Source organism: Antechinus flavipes, chromosome 3 (genome assembly GCF_016432865.1).
Source record: "Antechinus flavipes isolate AdamAnt ecotype Samford, QLD, Australia chromosome 3, AdamAnt_v2, whole genome shotgun sequence".
Lineage (NCBI taxonomy): Eukaryota > Metazoa > Chordata > Mammalia > Dasyuromorphia > Dasyuridae > Antechinus > Antechinus flavipes.
The window spans coordinates 479,285,140-479,308,391 of NC_067400.1; the positions used below are offsets into that span (position 1 = coordinate 479,285,140).

Sequence of the window (23,252 nt, forward strand, 5' to 3'; positions counted from 1 at the left end):
CATCAGCCGATTAGCCTTCTTCCTGGGCTGCATTCCTTCTTCTCTCCTTTGTCCTTGTTTAATGAACACATCTCCCTTTTTCTCTAATTAGATGCAACAAACAGACTTGAACCAGAATTTTTATTTCCCAGAAAAGCAAACGCCCGGACACAGTAAATATGTCATTAATCATCATTCCAAGACAGAGAACCACCAATGGGTGGGAGAAGCAGCCAGGAGCCTAATTAGTGGCTTGGGGCCTCATTGTTCCACTCCTACCAGCACCCAGTCCTGCCCCTTCTCCACTTCTCTGCAGAAACTAGGAGAGATCAATCGAAGGAACTCCTGGCAGAGTCAAACTTATGCAAATGTCTCTTGTTAGCAAAACGAAAAAGCAAACTAAAAGAAATGAAGAAAAAAAATAATCTTTCTACCCTTCCACCAATACACACACACACACACACACACACAGAGAGAGAGAGAGAGAGAGAGAGAGAAGAGAGAGAGAGAGAGAGAGAGAGAGAGAAATTTTTTTCCATCCAGGAAATTGTTCTTATTATCGCTTGGCTATTTATAGTCTGTGTGTTGTCTGCTGAGGAGCCCCAAGCCAACGTGTTAATGTGATCTGAGCTCCAGCTTGGGCCTGAGTGATGCTCTCCCCTCTCCAGTCTCAGTGTCTCAGCTCTTCTGAAACAACACTTCTGCATCCCCTCCACAAAGAGACTCATCAGACTACCCAGTGGGAAAATGGAGCACCTCTTCTCCCTAAAGGGCCTCGGAGATAGAGGTCTCCCCCTACAGTGCTTCTCCATAATGAAATCAAGGGAATAACGATAGCCTAGCTCTTGTAAATTCTCCCTGGTGACCTAATGGCAGAGGCTTATTCTAGACTGTTTTATGCAGGCTTAAGGAAAAAGCCTTTTTAAGATTTGGTAAAGGAAGTAAGCCAAGACGTGAAGGTCTTTGTGTCCATCTGTTTTCCATCTTTACCAAATATAGAACAAAATGGGATAGGACAGTTTCTCCCACATAATAATCATTTAATGGATTTTTTGGATTAAATCACAGGGATCTTAAGTGTTCATCTATCTGATCCAGCTTCAGCTTTTCATATATTAAGAAATTAGGCTCAGAGGTTTAAGTGGCTCACCCCAGATCACTGTGGTAGAAAGGAACAAGTCACTCAACAGCTTCTTCATCTTTCAAATGGGGAGATAAGAGCAACCTTGCCTACCTCACAAGGGGTCTGAAGGTTCCCATGATATTGGAAATGAAAGCACTTTGGAGAGATTAAAAAGTGAGACAACAAGGTTGTCTTATGTATTATAATATATATATATATATTAAAGGGGACAATTCATAATGGCCTTGCCAACATTTTCACAAACTGTAACTACTGCTATACTTTCTATTACTGGGCTCAGCTGTGGGACAATAACAGGAAACAGGAGGAACTGATTGCTGTTCCCCCAAAAACTTCAAGGGAAGTAGGTACCTAAAATTCCACCTCAGTATTGAGGTAATTGGTGTCTCAGTTGATAGTGTATTATGCCAGAAATCAGGAATATTCATTTTCCTGTGTTCAAATCTGGTCTCACTAGCTGGGTGACTCTAGGCAAGTCACTCAACCCTATTTATTCTAGTTCTTCATCTGTAAAATAAGCTGGAGAAGGAAATGGCCTATCACTCCAGTATCTTTGTCAAGAGAACCCAAACTGGGATCATGAAGGGTCAGAAGCGACTGAACAATGCTCTTAAGGGGAAGGAAGTCGTTTTTATGGATGGTGTTGGTATGAAAGTTGAAAGACTGGCTTGAGAGGAATAATTAAGGGAACATGGAAAGCTCACCAACAGTTGTGATGAGAGTATGTAATGAGTTTCTATTTCTATCATATCAATAACTAAAATAGTGTCATAGGAAATTTATCCCAGGGCCCCAAAATTTAGAAGCAATGATAGCATTTGTACTCTTTGAGTAGAAGAAGCTCAAGCTCAAGCTAACAAGAAAAAGTCATTCAAACAAGAAACTACCAAATGGTGGGCTTCTTCCTCCTCGTTTCTAAACTGTAGGTGAGCTCCTGCCTGGTATGTACCTATCCAGCCACTGTCTTCCCAGCAGTGATTTCAAGAAATTCCTAGATCCATTTCTCCCCATCATAAATCAGTGTCTAGGCTCTCTCTTCCCAGAGAGCCTCAACTCAATTTGTATTATTACTTACCCTGGGCAACTAATAATTCTTGCCGCTTTTGTTTCAGTGAGATTGGCAGGAGAATATGAATGAATCAGTCCACCATACATTTCAGACCAACTGTAGAGCTTTGGTATCTCAGCTATGCCTGAGGAGTAGGTGGGAGAAAGACTAGGTAGAGAGTATCCAATTCCCTTTGATATGTACAGCCTTCAGTATGTACCAGCAGAATGTAATCACCAATGAGAATACCAGGTTGAGTCTTGTATAACATACCAGAATCACAGACTTTTTCCCCTTTGCTAGATTATGCAAGAAAAAGATTGCCCAGGTTGAGGGTGGGGGGGGTCACAAAGTGATCTAGAACAGGACTTCTTAACTTTTTCCACTTGTGATCATTTTTTTGCCCAAGAAATTTTTCTGCAACTCCAGATATATAGTTATATAAAAGAGGTATACAAATAAAATATTTGCTGATAATAAATCATGATTTCCCCACTTTTATTTACACGACCCCATAGTTTAAGAAATCCACAATGCACGGTTTAAGAAACTTGAAACATGAACATAGGCATAAAAGACAAAGTATCAGCCTACAACATACTCAGTGGTCTCTCAGCACTAGAGTTCTTAATCTGGGGAATGCGTACACCCAAAGAATACATAGACAGATTTCAGGAGATTTGTTTTAAAAAAGCAGGGGAGGATAAATACATCTTTATTTCAATCTAAAAAACTTTCCCAGTCTTATTAAGGGGTCTATGATACACACAAAAAAAAATCAAGAACCCAGACTAACACATAGGTCCAGGAAAAGCAAATAGAAGGAGTAGAAATACAATACTAAAGTATTATATATAATTAATCTTCAGTATCCTTCTGCCTGATTTCCATTAGATCAATCTGATTTCTTTTGCACTTCTGGAAATTTAAACCAATGTCAGTTTTCACAGCAAATGAAAAATTTGACTTTGTCATCTTGCCTTTGTCCTTATATAGGTCAGACTTTCAGTCAGAGGGTTCCTAAAATCACAGGATTATCATAGATTTCAAGCTAAAATACTCCTTCATTTTACAGATGAAGAAACTGAGCTTTAGAAAGAGGGATAGATTTGCCCTCCCAGTAGAATATGAGCTCCTCAGGCATATTAACTGTGTAATTTTCAGCTTTCTGTCTTCAATACCTAGAACATAAAAGGCTCGTTAATGCTTGTTAAATTGAAATGAATTGTCCAAGATCATATAACTAGTAAGTTGCATAGCTGGGGTTTAAAGTCTAATTCCAAATCTCATGTCTTTCCTCACACCTCATTGCCCTCCTAGCCTACACTGAAGGCTACATCTTTACCTCTGCTGAAATGGGATAATCCAGTGTCAACATCTTTCTCTTCAGAGTCCTTAATGGCTTCTGGGCTAGAATAATCAGTGTTCTGTCTTCCTTTCCTTTTCCTTTCCTCCTCTAGACCCTGCTTCGGGATGGAAAGCGGGAAAGCATTGTGAGTACCCTTTTTGTCTCACCTGCTGATGTGGAAAATGGACAGCGCATCGTGTGCCGAGCCACTAACAAAGCCATCCCAGGAGGGAAGGAGACCTCAGTCACCATCGACATCCAGCGTAAGTGTTGTTTTGTGCCCAGATCCCACTGAGGCTTGAAGATAGGAGACAGAGGGTCTAACAGTCTAGTTCTTTATTACACAAAGAGTTTGTCCCCAATTTACCCATGGTGAGTATTGACATTTTCTGTCTGTGATAGAAACTGATTGGTAAAACTAGTTTGTGTGTCAATAGCTAGTTTGGATATATTTACATGATTGAAATTGAGAGACTATACTATCACTTTTGGGGGAAAAAAATTAGAGTACACTCTTTTAATCATTTCAGACTCTCTGTGACCCTATCTGGGGATTTTTTGACAAAGATACTGGGGTGGCTTGCCATTTCCTTCTCCAGCTCATTTTACAAGTAGGGAAACTGAGGCAAACAGGATCGAGACTTGCTCAGGATCACAAGCTAGGGTCTGAGGTTAGGTTTGAACTCAGGAAGATAAGTCTTCCTGACTCCAGATTCTATCTACTGTGCTACCTAGCTGCCCTAGGGGAGGAAATATAAATGTTTAAAGTTCAGGAAAGCATTTCATTTTAGAGTTGCCCCCAGAGAGCAATCACTGCTAATCAGCCTCAAAGAACGTAAAATGTTTTAATGAAGGCTGACTGGATGGCTCCCTTTGACATTTCTGACATCATATGATATATTTAAATAATTATTTGTAGCACTCAAGATATGGGGCTTTTTTGCCTCTTCTTGTGTCATTTCCCTCTGCAACTAGAGCACAATTAGGACACCAGGTGGCAGTGTTTTGGGTTCCATGGTTTGAACAATCCACCAGTAATCACTGTTAGTTAACCCAAGAGATTAGAATATGGAATCATAGAATTGTAGACTTTTAGAACAGGAAGACCTCTCAAAGATCATTTTTGTTCAAATTCTTGTGCGGATAACTGAAGCTCAAAAAGAGAAGATAACACTTAAGATCACATAGTTACAATTGAGATCTTCTCTTTCTAATACATGTTTCTACTTTTTCATGTTCTTAATAAAATTAGTTTCATGGCAATCTATGCCACAATATGAATTAAATCTTCTTAATTCTGGGTAATTCTAGAATTAGAATTTAAGCAATTTGTAGAACCATTCTAGATTCTGTGCTGATATAAACTGATCCATAGGGATACAAGGTAGATTCCAGATATTAGAGAGATCAACTCAGGTCCCTGAGAATTTTAATTCCCTGTTCTAGAAGAGCATGATTTGATCTGTAGCATACAGAAGATAGAGCTTGAATTCTAGATTGTAGGAGATATCACTTGAGTTCCGTTATACCACAGTTTGGGCCTTATGGTGAATTTTGACTACTGAGAAGGGGAGCTCCATCTTCACAATAGATTTTATCACCTTGACCCATTCAGGCATTTCTTTTCTTCTCATTCTGTCTGGGAAGCATCCTCTTTTGCTTGGCTTCTTCCTAACCTGAGGTCTGGGTTTCCATCCAAATGATTACAGGAGTTACCATCCATGAAAAGATCTTCAAACCCTGACTGTTTCTCCGAGTCATAATGATTCCACTTAGCTTTTGGCACATAGTAGAGTCTATTGATTAATTTAATGTCCTATATTTGAAGGGAAAAAATGAGCTTTAAAAAAATTCCAAGGTCATCCACTGCCTCTCAGACCACTGCCAGTCAAGATGACTGGCTTGCTTATGTCTTGCTGCTGGACTTCAGTGACTATGGAGGAGAGAATGAGGCTGTAGACTTTGCACAGCTTTACCTCACTCAAATCCAATTTGTGCACAAATTAAGACATTACCTTATAATCTCATTGGAACCATTGATCTAGCAACCAATTAACCTACATTTAATTCAGTGTTTACTGTGTGCCAAACACTGCAATTGGAAAACAAAAAGGAAGAGGGCTCCTGCCCTCCAGGAGCTTACATTCTAATGAGAGAAACAAGATGTGAATAAAGGTATATACAAAATACATGCAGCGTAAATGGAAAGTAACCTTGAATGGAAATATTCTAATTGCTGAGGAGACTAGGAAAAACCTTCTGTAGAAGGTGAAGTTTATTCCGAGTCTTGAAAGAAGTCAGGGATTCTAAGAGGTAGAGATGAAGAGGGAGAGCATTTAGGAATGTGAGACAGGAGGTGCCAAGGTAGAGTGTCCTGTGCAAGGAGCAGAAAAGTAAGAAGACCAGTTTGGCTGAAATTTAGCATTTTTGAAGCAGAGAAAAATGTAAGACAACTGGAAAGGTAAGAAAGAGTCACATACTAAAAAGTCTTAAATGCCAAAGGACAGAGATTCCTCCACCCTCAATAAATGACGCTCACTAAGCCTCAAATTAAACCTTGTCAAAAGATAGGAGATGAGAAATGATAGCACATCATTTCCCAACTACAAAGAATGTCTCCAGAGCCATCCCTTCTTCACATATACCCACCCCTAGTCTATCCAGAAAACATGGTTGATCTTAAGAAACAGAAAATTCTAAGATTTAAGGTCCAAAGAAACCCAAGGGATGATCTGATCCATTCCCCTTATCCTCTAGAGTAAGGGCCAGAGAATTGAGGGATTTCCCCAAAGCCATATAGCCAGGAAATAGGAAAGCTTGGGTTTGAACCCTGGCTTTCCAATTTTAATTGTCTTTCCCAGGTTCTATGTAGATAGGCTTCTAGGAGCTGGCAGCTGGGGCTGTGAGAGGGAGAGGCGCAGGAAAACAGCAGGGCTTCAGCTCTAACCCATTATCCATCATATGAGGAGAATCTCCCCCATAAACAAGATCATCATCATCATAATAGCCCATCTGACTATTAAAAGGCTGTTTGTCTACATGTGCTCTAATGAGATGATCAGTTTAACAGGGTGGCTCAGATGACAAATGTTTCACAGGACTGGAGAAGGCAGTGCCAGGTGCTGATAAGCTCCCTAATTTCCAAGTAAGGATCATAGTCCTACCCCACTCCCCCCCCCATTAAGACTAAAGTAAAAGATGAGTCAGCTGAATTGAGGAATGGAGATCCAAGTGGGGATTAGAACCCAGATGAGCTGACTTCCCACTCTGTGTCATAGACACATCCACCTTCTTTGGAGTACTTCCCAGGACCATAGGCCACAGAGACAAGCATTCAGCTTGCTCATAAATCCTTATGATATTTCAGAACCACAGAATCATAGGGTTTAACCTACAGCAGTAACCTACTCCTGGATAAAGATACTGTTCATCCACAAAAATCCCCATTATTGGAATTGTTGTTTTTCCTTCATTTTCTAAGAGGACCATGACATTAGAGAGGTGATGCTGGGACATACAAGTGAATTGGATTGAAGTGAGGGTCACCAATCTCATTTTCTTCTCTGGAACCATCTAGATCCAGTGGCCAAATATAGATCAGAATGACTGGAGATGGCCCTGGGTAGAGTGGGAGACCTTAGCCTTTTTAAGCTAAAGTCTTTTAACAGATTTCAGTTTTACCGAGGCTGTGCCCAATGAGTGATTATGTTTTTTACTTTTACTTTTACTTAATCAAAAAAAAAAAAAAAATACATGGGTGCTGTGGATAGAGCACCAGCCCTGAAGTCAGAAGGAACTGAGTTCAGATCTGGCTTCAGATATTAATACTTCCTAGCTATGTGACCCTGGGCAAGTTTCTTAACCCCAATTGAATCAGAAAAAAAAGACAAAGGAGATGCTGAATAAATACTCTGTCTGATTCCTTCTATCTCCCCATTTATCTGCAGTCTCTCTATCTCACTATAGTCTTCGCTTTTTTAAGCAGACTGTTTTTGTAGACTGATAGATAGAATAGTGTCCTTTAAAAGAGCAGAGATTGCTGAAACACAGTGGTAGGGAGAGGCCCTGCGATTAACCATGGGTCACCAGAAGCTCACTCCCTCCTCCTCCTGGGCAGTAAGTCAAGGGACAGAAGAAGGTTCCTTCTTTGAAATATGGCCTGGAATGCAGTGTCACCTAGGAAAAGCCACAATAAGATGGAAGGAAAATGACAAGAAGACTGATACCAAAAAAAAAAAAAAAAAAAAAAAGAGTTTTTGTTGTTTAACAACAAGAATAACAACAGAATAGGGATTCCACGGGAGAAGGTTAACGTGATTGCTGAGTAAATGTCCATGTTTTGAAAGTTGGGGGAGAAAAAAAGAAATGATACTTTCTAACACTCAAAGCTGTATAGAAGCATCATGGACTAGGAAGAAGTCAAGAAGAATGGTTTAAGTATGTTAAGAATCATTCTTGTTCAGGAATAGCTAGTACTAAATAACCTCTGAAGTCCTTTACAATACTTTATACATGAGTCTAAGCTTTAAAAGAATGAGGATTCCCCATATATGTATTGATTGTGATTTTCACAGATTTTTCAATAAAATTTTACTTCTTAATATTAAAATTACTTTTGTTGACAGATAGTAACACTACAAGCTGGAGCTCTACTTACTAAAGTGAGAATTATCAATAGCTTTAAATCTCAGAGATTTAGTCAAGAATGTAATAGTGTAAGTCAGTTTGTCTGATGATTCATTGTTATTAATATAACAATGGAACAAGATACAGCTTTATCAGCTAGAAATTTATGCAAAACATTATTCATTTGCACAAACTAAAAACTTTTTTTATTTATTAGAAAAGTTCTCTCCTAATAAACATATCCAGAATAATGTATAGATTTTTTCAGACTATCACTTCCAGAAAGAACAAAGAAAATTAATTCATTAGAAGAAAAAGGTCCAGAAGAATCATCTTTTAGATGTAATTTCATTATGAGTTCCCCCCCCCAAAAAAAAAGCATTAAAGATTTTCAAAATAAATTCTTTAGTCTTCTTTTTTATTTTACTAAATTTGAAAAATAGTTTTAAAACATTTTTCACTAGGAGAAAAAAGGGGAAGACCTCTAGTGTAGGACATTCAGTCAAGTGTTCCAGGTCAGTCAGGTATTGGCCCACTGATAGGTTCCATTTGTATTTTTCCCTAGATTAGAAAGGGAGCAACAGAAGCCTTAGCCAATCAAAACTAAGCATTGGCCTGATATCTTCCAAAAGTTGTTGAGATGTCTTATCCTAACCCATATACACAAAGTCACTTGAATTCATCTGCATTATCACAAATGTGATAATTTACTAATGACACGAATAGCTTCTATCCCAAGCCAAGTGCACCAACCACAGTTTACAGATTTTAACCTGTCCAAAAGGAAGAAGGCCTAAGGAACCCTTGACAATGAGACTTTTTCAAGTCCTGACTTTAATGTGGCCATCCACACATATAAACTCATTCAGAATTACTGAATCACAAAATTTTGAGAGTTGAAAGGAAACCCGGCTGCCATTTAGTCCAAATAGGACATGAAAGAAATTCCTATAATAATAAAAAACACAGCAAATAATCATGCAGTTTCTGTTCAAAGGCCTCCAAGTAGGGAAGCCCATCACTCCTCAAGATCACCCACCCATTCCACTCCTGGACAGCTCTAGCTGGTAGAAGATTTTCCTACATCAAGGCTGAATTTGTCTCTCTTCAATTGCCCCTCATTCCACCTAACTCTACGCCCAGCCAAGCACAGTCAGTTTAATCCCACTTCCATATGCCTGTCTTTCAAATACTTGAAGGTAGCTATTGTGTCTTCTCTCCCCAAATCTTTTCTTCTCACATGCATACATATACACACACGTGTGTGTAAATATACACCCTATGTAATGTCATACACAAACTCACAGACACTTCCCAGTCACTCTTTCCCATCCTAGATCTCTCATCTAACAGTTAACAGGGAGACCAGGGACAAAATCAGCACTGCCTTCGCAAATCTCCTAGTTAACCAAGGAGAAACATCTGAACTCAAGAAAACCACGTGTTTGTTTTTGTTTGTTTCCCTTGGTCTTTATGTGTTATCCCAACGGAAGACAAAGCCCTAAGATTGACTAATGGGAGAGAATGCACAACACCCCCCACCACCTTATCATATCTGAACACTGCAGCCAGCTGCCAAATTTCAAAAGGATGTTTAGCAAAATTGCTGAGTCAGAAAATCAACCCTCCTCCTACTCTCTCCAAAATATAACCCTCTTCCCCCACCAGAAAACACCACCCACCCCTGAAATGCAAGCCTTTGCTGATTGAAAACACTAACAGACTCACAGTTGTAACATCTGCTCGATGTGATTTTGGTTCCACCAGCTACATCAAAGATGCCCTCCTGTGAGTTATGCAGCCGACATCACAAGTGGGATTAAAATCATGTTTAATAGTTGAATATGCCATAAACTATTTATATCACTAGAGCTCAGCAGGTGCCTGAAAATTCATATCCTCCACCTTGGTAAAGGAAAAAGTAGAGGGGTTTAGGTGCTTCAGACTCCTCAGTGTGATTGTGCAAATTTTACCAAGAAAACTCAGTGCTGAGGAAATCACAACTCAGGCAGACCTTCCAGAATTAGGAGAAACCGAGGCAACAGGAAGGCTGGATTAATGCCTGGAGAAAGGCATTTAAGAGGCAGTGCATTACTGCTGGTCAGTGTATCAATGGAGAGGGAGAGGATGCTATGATGAAGTAGATTGTGGAACCAAGCAAATGAATGAATTAATCAGTCAACCAACAAGTTTTCATTAAGTGACCACTATGTGCCAAGCAAAGTGCTAGGAGTTGGAGATACAAATGCAAAAAAAAATGAAATTATCTTTACATTCTATAATCAGAGACAAATAGCAGATAGTTAGGGATAAAGAACACTAATTATTGGAGGTATGCTGAAAGGCTTCATGAAAAGATAGTGATCTAGTTGATTCTTGAAGGAAATGAGGAATTCTACTACTCAGAGATCAGAAGGAATACATTCCAGTCATGGGGGACAGTCGATGCAAAGGCATGGAGATGGGAGATAGAGTACTATGTGTGAAGAACAGAGAGAAGATTAGTATAACTGAAACATTAAATATAGAAAGGGAAGGGAGAACCTCATGGCCAGAAGAGTACATGAGTAAACATCCCAACAATACCCTTCCTTCCAGACCTGGATCCCAAGAGTTCTATCACTGCCTAAACTGCCTCATCTATGACTAAGACCTAGATTGACTAGTTTGTAATGACTGGGTCCTGATTGACCTTTAGTTTTTCAATGTGTCAACCCCAACACAAGCATCCTTAGGATTAGAGGCCATTGGTCTAACTGAAGATGGTGGCTCCTAAACAATTGACTACACTTTTCTGAAGATGTTTTAGTATCATAGTATCATAACTAAGGTGAGATGAAATGAAGTGATATTGAGTCTAGTGTAATCTTTTCCATCCTAACTTCAACGTGAACACTATGCCAGGCGTTTGAGAGGTCTAATTTAAAGAGTAAATAAAGCTCTAAAATCTGGTCCCTGACCCAGAGAACTTACAGAATAGTAGAGAGATATAGTATATATACAAATAACTACAATACAAAATGATTACTGGTTAGTACATAAGGAAAACACAAACAGAAAGTTACGTGAGGTCTAAGGGAGGAAGATCATAATAATTTGGGCAAGGGGGAGAGGAGCAGCAGAAAGAGTTTCCTATAAGATTCTTGAATTCAGACTAATGAACACATTTACATAGTGCTTGCTTTCAATAGGATTAAATCAAGCAATCTCATTCTTGCAATTATCATAACAAGTCATTATTGGTTGACTAATGCAACATATATTTTAGATTATTGCAGTAATTATTAATGTATCAGTTATTAAGCTTTTGCCCATCACAACCCTATTCCAGTTGGGGCAAGGGCAGGGTTAGGGTGGAGACATCAAGAGTAATACCCCTAGTCTTTGGGTCTCAGTGTATGTAGAAAGAATTCTCTATCAAATCCCCAAATCACATGTGGGTGAGCCATATCCCAGTGAGGAGCCTCATGATTCATACTTAACAAAGGAAGGTGATTAGCTGCAGTTAGGTAATGATAGGGCAGAGTCAGAAGGCGGCAAGGGGCCTGAAAAAGCCTGCACCAATCTAGGTTGGCTATGTGCACTGCTCTCATTGGTATTCGTCACTATACTTGTCTTTATTGTCATTTGAATTACACATTTTAAAATGAGATTAGAGTAAATTGAAAATACCTATAATTTGCCTCATAATTCTCCATGAAAAGACAGGTGGGTTGGTGTCTTGGGTGGCAGACACCTTCCAGAGTAAATAATCCCCAGCCAGACTCAGGAGGAGGTAGGGAAAATAGGAAGAGAGGAAGGGAATAGAGTTCCTTCATAGTGATTCATCCCCTGCTAATTAAGGAGCTTGGTCTTCCCCTTCCCTGCTCCCACATCCCAGTGTCTTTCCCAGCTGCGCACAATCACCCACACTATGCATTCCCAGTACAAATATTTCCTCTCACAACTCCTGGGCTCACTCCTCTGAGAGAGTTGAGTCTTTCCCCAGCCCCAAAGTATTCCATCTTTGGACACTTCCAGGAGATGGCCTGACTATTGAGATAGATAAACCAGGCCACCAGGGTAAACTTCACCCAAAACTGAGGGATAGTGACTGCTCCTTTCCAGTCACTCACTGTTCTCCCATAGTTCCATCAAAACCATAGGGGCTCTGTATCTCCTATGGGATACTGGATGGAAACAAAATGGGATTTTCCAAGAGAAAGTATCTCAGTGTAGCATAAAGGAAGCTGGTGCAGAAGTCAGAACACATTTCTAGTCCTTCATATTTCACCAATTGACCAGTCACTTCAAACTCATTGAGCCTCAATTTCCTCATCTGTGAAATGAGCAAATTGGACCAAATCAGATCTAAGTCCAACTCTTTGTCTTTTTGCTTAGTTAATTGTGAAATAAAGTTATGATCCAAACAGCAATGATCCAAGATCCTGAAGATTATGTTTCATTAGACATATTTTCTGACATAACTAATACCTCAATTTGTTGTATTTTATCATACTTTTTACTACAAATATGAGAGGGGTAGTAAAAACTACAATGATGTTAAAAGCAAAAGACTTTTTTTCTGTTTAATTAAGGACAAAACACATTCCATGACCTAGAATCTCAGTCATTTTTCAAGCTTGTTTGACAGAAATCAACCTCTGTGGGAAAAAAGAAATCTAGCTCAGCTATGAATACCATAAAATCACCTCACCCACCTGATCACTATAATCATAGGCAAATCAGTGTGCCTCAGTTTCTACATCTACAACATGGGAATGATGCATACAGTTATTATGTATCGCAGGGGTCCTCAAACTACAGCCCGTGGGCCAGATGCAGCAGCTGAGGACATTTATCCCCCTCACCCAGGGCTATGAAATTTCTTTATTTAAAGGCCCACAAAACAAAGTTTTTGTTTTTACTATAGTCTGGCCCTCCAACAGTCTGAGGGACAGTGAACTGGCGCCCTATTTAAAAAGTTTGAGGACCCCTGAAGAGTATTATTGTGGAGAAAGCTCTTGCTAAAGTGCTATATAAATGTGAATTGTCAAAGTCAGAGAAATAAGACACAGCTAAAGGATGACAGAGATATGCACAGAGAGAGTGTCTGACTTATCTCGGTTTATTTTCTTCCTGGTTCAAGGGAAGATGCTGTTGTTCTTTGGCTTATTGAGACCTGTTTCTCTGATTTAAATTTGAAGTCCTCATAACTCTTAACAACTATCTCTCTGTCTTTGATTTCTTGATTTCTTCCTATCCCTCTGTCTTTTTGTTTCAAATCATGTCTCATTGCTTCCCTATCCTTTTTACTCTGCTCTCTTCTGTTTTTCTTGGAACCATAAATTTAGAACAGGAAGGAACCTGACCAATCATCTAACTCAATCCTATTGTTTTATAGGTGAGGAAAATGAGGTCAAGACAGACTAACTTATCCAACCTGGACTGGTTCACCCCTCCTTAGGCAACCTGGTGGTCTCCCATTCCCAGAGGGTCACCATATTGATGCCGAACAAACTTAGTGCAGACAATCAGCATAGTACACGCCAGCTCAGAACTCCTGGGCTCAAGCAATCCTCCAGTCCCAGCCTCAACCACCTGAGTAGCAAAGACTACAGGTGCTTACCACCATGCCCAGCAACAGACTAACTTACCTAAGGTCATACAGGAAAAAATGGCAAGAATGGGATTTGAAAACAGGTATTCTGAAGCCAAATCCATCATGTTCTCCACTAGGGAAGTTATATATCATTAAATATATAATATTATAGACATAATTTATAAACATATATAATGTATATGTTTTGGGGGGTGGAACTAGGTGTTGCTTTGGATAGAGTCCTGCACTTAGTGTCAGGAAGACTGAATTCAAATCTAATCTCAGACACTTGGTAGCTGGTGACTGTAGGCAAGTCACTTGATACTGTTTGCCTCGATTTTCTTTAAATAATGATTGGTGATGAACCCCTATAAGTCTTAAGTATTCCTCAGAAGATTGATTCTCAGACAATTTATATATTCTGTAGCAATTTTGAATTTTTTACTGAATTTTGTTATAATGTAGAAATGTTAATTTTCACAACCATTTTAAATAAAATGTTTCATTTATATTTTCAATGTCACATATACTGCCAAAAAATTAATAAATAAATGCTGGTTATGGAAAAAGAAAAACCCCGAATGGGGTCACAAGGAGTTGGACACAACTAGACAGCAACAAATCTCTTGCTTTTACTGTCTTCTTGAAGTTCTTTTATATGTGTGTGTGTGTGTATGTGTGTGTGTGCGCATTTCCCCATCTAACTCAACACTCTAAAGTTTAACTGCTTATCATATAAAAGGAAAATTCTCTAAGTTGATCAAGGAACTGAAAACCCTGTGACTCCAATAAGTACTCAGTGGAGATGATTAAACTGATGAAAGGGCATAAATGTCACTTGCAAGTTAAACAGATGCACCAAACTGATTATACAAGGAAATGTTATACAGAAATTTCAAAGGCAGGAAGTTTGCCTTTAAATATATACACAAATACATTACACCCTTTTTGGAAGTTGATCATTCTTCCTAAAAGTCAGGAGTTGGCCAGTGTTGACCCAGAGGGTTCATAATAGCTGTGATTTCCTGAGCAAAGTTTCTGTTTAAATGCCAAGTCCCTACGCCCATTTCTGCTAAGAAAGGGTCCTGGTTTCCTTCCAGGAACATCCTTCTTATGCATTACAAGGGGGTCTTTTCAGTCATGTGGCAGCTGCTAGAGCAGCAGCTACATGAATGCTTCCTGTAGTTGAATTCCAGGCTGTTTCTATCCTACAAAGAAGGAGTCTTTTGACTGGACCCTTCCAAACGGTAGCCACTACTCCTTTTGCCTCAGATCTAACTATATTCTTGTCTTTGCAGATCCACCTCTTGTCAATCTGTCTGTGGAGCCACAACCAGTGCTAGAAAATAATGATGTCAAATTCCACTGCTCTGCAAAGGCTAACCCAGCAGTCACCCAGTACAGGTAAGAGCTACCAACTGGTCTCCACTTGTCCCCTTTAAACATATATATGCACATACCTGTGCAGGTAAAGGTCACCCCTGTCAGAGATACGCTAGTAAATGTTTAATAACCAGGGAAAGAGCAGTTGCCCGTGACATATTTTAAAGATTGATCTGCAGGGTTAACATTTTCTAAATCATATCCTTAGGTCTAGACAATCAGCAAAACAATAAATAAAGCCCTGATTGCAAATTAGCATTTCCCAATTTACATTGAAAATTTAACAAGCAGCTCTCTTGAATTTGAGCTGTCTTCAGCATACCACTGCCCCTATCCCACATTTTATATTATAAGACACTGGGCTCAGGGAAGGTTGATTAGAAATACCATACTGAATACCAGACTTTTGTATATTCTGGAAAGCTCTACAATTTAATAAGAAAATATATGTTTGACTGGCTCTGGCTCTTGAGAACACAAGATGGAGAGGAATGTTGAGAGATGAAGTGAGAAAATCCTAGAAGAACCATAGACCTATACTTGGAAGCCTGGCTTGCGTGGAACATACATGGAACTGATGGAATGATAAAAGATTCCATTATGGGTTTTCTAGGACACATCAGTTTTGATCTGTTGACAGCTATGCATGCCCAGATACATTTCTGAAAGTATATACTTGTACAAATATATATATATATATATATATATATATATATATATATAACTTAGATATAGACAGACCTATAGATCCCACAGACTCAGAATTAGGAATTCATTTACTCATGCTAAAAAATAAAATGATAAAACCACACCAGAAATGAATATTAAAGCAACAGAAAACAATACCAGTTCACATGACCAAATAGAAATAATTCCAAATCTGTCTTTTCCTCTGCCTCTTCATCCTCCCTCCCTTGCACCCCAGGAATTTGGAATTAAGTTCTTCTAAACACGCATCATTTTTTTAGGGACCCAAGGTTTAGGCAGTTTCTTGATTCCAGCTTCATGTTTTCTTTTCCTTCTCCCAGATTAGCTTCTTTATTTGCCTCTTGCCCAGTAGCAATTACCATCTGCCCATTGCCCCCAGGTTATTCCTCCACATCCAGCTTGATTATGAACTCATCAGAGATTTCTGTTCTTCCCTCTCTTCCCAGAAGTCTCCATCCATCCAACCCACAGCTTCTTCACAGACACACACTTAGGGGCAATGACAGCTTTGCTTTCCTCCAGAGAACACTCGTACTCTGTGTTCAGGCATCCTGAGAATTGTAATCCTTTTCCTACTGAATCTGTTACAACCCACCCCCATGAAAAATTCACCATTCCCTGCAAATTATGCCAGGTACAAAGATAAATATATAAATGTTACATAATATCTTATATTTGGAAATATTTCCAAGTTTATACACACAGATCACAGACAGGAAACAGTTACATGCAAACATATCATGAATAAGTTGTATACAAAGTATAACTTACATATATTCTACTACATTTGTAGTATCTTCACTCATTACCCTGAAAATATCTGATGTTAGCCCAGCTAGATAGTGCTGGCATCTCTGTGGTGAGCCACTATCCCACCTGAGCCCCTTAATTCTTAAGACAGGTGGCTATCCTCAGGTCCACTGGACTATAGTCCTAATTGGGGCTTTGTAAATTACCTCTATTCCCTAGGGCCCTCTACCATTGAAGTATGTGAAATATCAAGCAAATATATATATTGAATGGAACTTAAAAAAAAAAAAAAAGAGGACAAAAGAGGTGATTTTTTTAAGATCCCTTCCAATACAAAAATTCCTTGATTCCCTCAGATGGCTTGAGAGGTTGCATAATCTAGTGAAAAGAACACATGACTTGGAGGCAGGAGATACATAGTCTGACCTTTAATTAGCTATGTCAGAATACTCTCTGAATCTTAGTTGCCTTAACTAGAAAATGGGAGCAATTGTACTTGTGTCCCCTACCTTATAGGACTGTTGTGAAGGAAAAGCTTTATAAACCTTAAATCTCTATGGAAATATGAATTGTTACTATTAGATCAAGATCTGTGACTTGCCCAGGATCATATAACTAGAAAGTGTCTGTGGTTAGATTTGAATTTAGGGTTTCCTTACTCCACTTAGCTGCCTCATTAGAGACTTAGCTTCCACATCTACAAAATGAGACTAATAATAAATAGCCTTACCTCCTAAATTGGTATAAGGTTTTAATGAGATAAAAATATGTAAAAGAATAAATAAATATTGTTGTTGTTATTATTAAATTCCAGTTGTCAAGACAGCCTCATTACTACAACATGACACTGGTTAACATCAACTCTCCATTCTCCTTCTCTCCCCATTTATCAGTCCTCACAACCATTCAGAATTCTTGGGAGACCTACTGAAATCAGAAGAGTTCAGGCTGCAAGAAAATGCAGAAAGCTTTACCTCATTTTAGGATTGTGGATGATAAATTCTCTGACTTTGATTTCCCTTCTCTTCTGTCTGGAGAGTTTAATGGGTAAAAGCCCTAAACTTGACATCTGGAGAACCTGAGTTCAGATCCTACCACAGACCCTTATTAATTGTGTGCCCTTAATAATCTATCTTGATTTTAGTTTCCTCATCTGTTAAATGGAGATAATAACTCCTACCTCCCAGGGTTGTTGAAAGGATCAAATGAGAATAATAGTAAAATGCTTAGCACAGTTACTGGTACAGAGTAGGCGCTACATAATTGTTAGCTACTTCTGTACCAACAGACCCTTACAGCCACAGAAACTGGGTCTGTTGTCAGGCAGCTGGGTATTCCAGGACCTGTCATAATTCAAACAGGCAAAGCCCCCCACTTTAGGATGACCAGGATAGCCCAAAGTGAGAGTAAAAAGTCTCCAGTATTCCAAGCCACTAAGCTGACTTTGCAGAGACTCAGGTCCCCTTTGTTCTAAAATAGCATTGGCAGAAGGGAGAGGTTGCCCTTCCTTCCAACTCCCATTTCTGCCCCCCTCCCCCCACAATCTACTCTAGATTGCTTCTCTCTCCAGGAGGATTGAAGATGTTGAGAGAAGAGGGCAGTCTTCTCACACAAACAATTGATTTTTACAAGATTATATAGAATGAATTGGTTTGTCCACTCCCAATTCTTCTGTATTTTTCCCTCTGTTTCTCTGAAAATTAGATACTTGGGAGGGAGAGGAAAACTCAGAGGAGGGGCCAAAAAATGCCTTGTCGAGCTGGGTGGACAGACTGGGACTCTCAGCAGAGAGGATCTCAAGAAATCTTTCCTCTCATCCACACATACTCTGTTCCCCCTTCCTCAGGGGTCCACATCACTCTCTGTTTCTGTTCTCTGTGACCCCCACTTCCCCCATGTCATTTTTTGACCTGATTTGCAGGGGTGGGGAATCCAACTGGGTGATACTTGAGGCTGAGTGTCTCATAACACACTAAGCTTTTTTTCTTTCTGTTGATATAAATAATTAATCTTTTTATATTGGCTCAGACCAAATGAAGCATTGATTGGGAATGGCTTAAGCTGAGAAATGGAGAGGGGAGGTAGGAAGTAGATGAGGGAAGGAGGAAAAAAGAGCAAATGAAAAAAGGAGAAGAAAAGAAGGGGGTGAGATAACTTGAAAGAAAAAAGGCTTTACTTCTATTTTATGCCTTCATATCTAAATATTGTTTCTCAGCTTCAGTGAGTATTTAATTGCTCCTTACTTAGTATCAAATGAGATAATGTATGTGAAAACATTTTATAAACATCATACTCATATTAATTACTTTCATCATTATTATAACAACTAATAATCTTTATCTGAATTTTGGAAAAGCTCTGTTTTCACCTCTAAGCTGTGAGATCACAAGATTTTATAACCTTATATTCTTGGGCTATATTCTATGTTCTGTGGTGGAGCAGGTACAAATTGTTTTAGAAGGAGATAAAAGAAGAAAAACAATGGAGGAAGAGAAAAAAAGGATACGAAAGGGAAGGGAAGAAAGAACAAGAGAAAAAAAAAGAGTAAGGCTAAGTAGAAGGAATTAGGAATAATTTTTAGGATGTGCAGTGTATCCTTGGAAGATTTAAAGCCCCTCCCTGCTTCCAGAGAATTTAGGATTGAGTAATTTAATGGGCTAATTCCCACATACTCCCTTCCCCAGAAGCCTTATGAAACACTAATTCAAGGTAGGTTAGGAAGATATGCACTTATGAAGCCTCGAGTGCAAATTCTGACTCAAGCACTCACTAGCTATGGAACCATGGATAAATCACTTAAATTAGCCTCTTTTAGGCTCAGTTTTCTCATCTTTAAAATGAAGATAATAGTCACTACTAGACAGGAAATAAAGAGTAAACTACTCCAGTACACTGAAGCCTAAAGGAAGATAATATGCATTATTTTAAAATATTTTATAAATACTGACTGCTATTATTATTAGCTATCAACTGCCACCTACTTCAAGGGGACAGTTAAAGAGTGGAATCATAAACCTTTTCTAGTATTGGCTGGGGAAGCTAACAGCATCTTCAATTATACATTGACTATTAAAACCCAAACCAAAATAAGAACATTGACTATTAGAACTCTCAGACTGGAGACCCTAGAACATCTTCCATCCACCTTACCTTCAGCCAGGTCTTTTGGTCATTCCCTCTCAGGAAAGGGACACAGATCTCTAACAAGTGATAAGCCAGAGTTTCCTAGCATTGGACAAGCACTGTCTGACTCTGAAGTCTTATCACTAAATTAAATAAAAATTGAAATGATTCATGAATAACTCATGAATAATAGTATAATAGGAACCTCCTTGAGCACTTGGGGAAAGATACTGTGTTCTGTAGTCAAATCATAATTATTAGTATTAATTGTGCTCTTAATTGTTACCTAATATTGATTTATGACTTTAACCTCCCAGTGCACCTGTAGGGGTTCCCTTGTATTGCAGAAAAGTGGGCGGGTTTCTTTTAGGGCAGGGAGAGCAAGGGAGTGGACAAGAAAAAAACCAAGAAGAGAATGGGAAACAGAGAAATAGATATGGAAGCCCAAGAACAGGGGAAAACAATAAAGATTATATCTGACATTTATGTGGTATTTTAGGGTTTGCAGAGTGCTTTTTATATACATTTTCTCCTTTCATGCCCACAAAAACCGTGTGAGGTAGGGAAAAAGTGAGGTATACTCAGAGAGGTTAATTAATTTGCTCAAGGTCACAAGCTAATAAATTCCTGAGGTAGTATTTGAACCCAGTTTTCCTGCCTCTGGGTCCAATATTCTATCCCCTATCCAAAACTATCCTACCTCATCCTTTCCCCTCTTCTTGAGTCACCTTTCAGAGAGAGAAGGACAAGGCAAAATAATCTTTAGTTGGATGGAAGGGAATAACTAATCTCCATTTTTACCTTCTCCTCCCAAAAAAAGGGTTTTAAATGCAGCCCAAGGGAAGTAGATCACAAATAAAATTTACCAAAAGGTGCAAATTGTTCAACAGTGGAGAATATAAATCATTGAAAGAGTGTATCTCTTGGAGAGAGGGTAGTTTTGTAAGAGATCTTGGTTTGGTGTAAGTGCTTTCTTGTCTATTCTGAGAGACCCTGGGACTGTTTCAAGCCTTGGAGTCCCTCCCAGAAGGATTCAATTCCAATCTGCCCAGTCCAGGGCTTACCTTTACTAGCCAGAGAAGGCCCTTCCCTCTGCCTCTAAATCAATTCCCTCACAACGAAGGATGATCTCCTCTGTGTCCGGCTGAGGAGGTGGAAGGACTTTCTAAGAAGTCAGGTAGCCTTCCATAAACCAAGAGCCTATCTTGCCTAGGAGCAGAGGAAACTGATTGAAGAGAAGGGCAGGGAATGTACAATTTTTTTTTGTAAAATGAGATCTGATGTGATCTTCAAAAGAACCCTGAAAAATAGGAGCTATTATTACCCTAATTCTATGACTGAAGAAACTGAGACAAACAGAGGTCCAGTGGTTAAATAAGAGTTTAAGGCCAGGATCACATAAGAGTAAAAATCTGAAGTCAAATTTGGATGCAAGTTTCCTTGATTCACTATCAAGGTAAGCAGATGGGGATCATGCTGACTTTCAGCAAATAATCTAACTTCATTTTAAAGGCATTTATTAGGCTCCACTTTAGTATCAGACATTATACTACATGGGGAATACAAAGACCAAAAACCACATGATCTCTCCCCTCCAAAAGACTGTCTTCTACTAGGAGGAAACATCTCTACTCAAATAAGCTAGGGATAGATGGATGGTTTCTTCAGAATAGAAAATTTCTGACAGCTTCTCTGTAACTTCAGAGTCTTAGAGAGTTCCTTCAAGCACTGAGATTGAACTTGCTCAGAGTCACACAGCCTTGTCTTCAATACCAACTCTCTATCCATCATGTCATGCTGTTCCTCAAAGACATAAAATAAACATAAGATCAGCTTGCCTTAATGGATATAGAGCAGGCCTTGAAGTCAGGAAAGGTTCAAACCCTTTTTCACACAAACTGGCAGAATAGGAAACAGCTCAGTTCTACTTCCAGGCCCAAGGATTACTTTCTCCTACTCAGATATCTGATCTCAAAGAATGGTGAGAGCCAATCTCTTTCCATGTTTTTGTTTCCCTGTGGAATCCCTACTCCCTCTATCTATCTTGGGAACACTGCTTTGAAATTCTTAGAAAAAAGGAACTCCATACTCTTCCTTTCCCACCCCTCAACCTTTTTTCCCCTATAATTCCCCCCTCACAAGTCTCGCTGCCTATAAGTCTCCACCATGTTGGGGGGACACTTGTATTTCAGGTGGGCCAAGAAGGGCCAAGTGATCAAGGAAGGATCTGAGGATTCCTATGAGACCACTGTGGATCACACATTCTTCTTCGAGCCAGTGTCCTGTGAAGTCACCAATGCACTGGGCAGCACCAACATCAGTCGCACGGTGGATGTTTACTGTGAGTGTCCCTGGAAGAAAATTATTTCAGGATCTTCCCTTATCTTGTGATATTGGGGAGTAACTTGAGGAGAAATTCATACTTAGATTACTATAGTAATTTGGGAATGGTATCCTTTATTTGGATAGATCCAAAATCTTACACTGTAGACAAAACTGGACACTTTATTGATGTAATTTTTTAAGTACATGAAGCTTTCTGAATTTGAAAAGATTACCTCCACTAGTCTAACACCTCAAACTGCCACTATTTCAACATAATTCAGCAAACATCTATTAGCTACCTATTACAGAAATCCTTCTATATTGGGAATATAAAAATAAAATAAGATGGAGCTTGTGGCCTCAGAGAACTTACAATCTAAGAAGATGGAGAGGGAATAGAGAGTCTAAGATAAGTAAAATAATTATCATATGAGGCAGCATGTGACAAGTTCTAGCTAGGGAAAACAGAGAAGGCTTCATTGAGTGGCTCTCTGAAGTAAAACATTATCTCCAGGGGACCTTATAAAAATGTACTTTTCTACTCTACCATTTTGCCTTGGGTCAGTCCCACATCTGCTCTACCCTTACCCTGAGCATAGACTGGGTCCTTATGAGGCAATGGTGAAAAGGGCTGGGAAGACAACAAAAGGAAGGCAGTAGATTCAACTTGGCTCTTTTTTTACCCCAAGATCATCATTCCAAATAGACAAAGCAGGCAGCAGTCTTCATAAAGGGTGTTATGTCAAGGCTGGGGGAAAGCCACTCCAGATCTTCTCCAAATACCTCCCCCAGTTCCTTTATTAAATACCTGAAGTTCTACAACTAAGGTTCATCCCTTTAGTTAAAGTCTAACAGATCTATCTCCTTTTCTCTTCTCCTGAATACAGTTGGTCCTCGAATGACTTCTGAGCCTCAATCGCTGCTGGTGGACCTGGGCTCTGATGCCGTCTTCAACTGTGCCTGGACAGGGAACCCATCACTAACCATCGTGTGGATGAAACGTGGCTCTGGAGTGGTAGGTGTCTGGCCCTAGGAAGACTGGGTCCTCAAGGACCTCTTTCTCCTGGTCCCAATCTGAGAGCTGCTGTCCTTCCTGCTCTCAAACTGCAAGGGAAAGGGACTAGATGAGCTCTCCATAAATTTTCTAGGGGGAAAAGAATTTTGAAAGAAGGATCTTTTAAAGGAATCCTCATTTAAAAGAAGGATCCAAGAAATGGTAGAGGAAATCCCAAGCAAC

General features: G+C 39.3%; 1 protein-coding gene across 2 annotated transcripts in view; it reads left to right on the forward strand.

Annotated features, from left to right (window-relative positions):
• The window catches only part of KIRREL3 (kirre like nephrin family adhesion molecule 3), a 771,808-nt gene that overhangs the window by 717,539 nt on the left and 31,017 nt on the right, over window positions 1-23,252 (forward strand). For both annotated transcript variants that reach the window (XM_051986700.1, XM_051986702.1), the window contains exons 7-10: window positions 3,632-3,782; window positions 15,025-15,130; window positions 21,883-22,031; window positions 22,903-23,030. In XM_051986700.1, coding sequence (XP_051842660.1) covers window positions 3,632-3,782; window positions 15,025-15,130; window positions 21,883-22,031; window positions 22,903-23,030 — 534 coding nt within the window. The remainder of the gene's footprint in view (window positions 1-3,631; window positions 3,783-15,024; window positions 15,131-21,882; window positions 22,032-22,902; window positions 23,031-23,252) is intronic.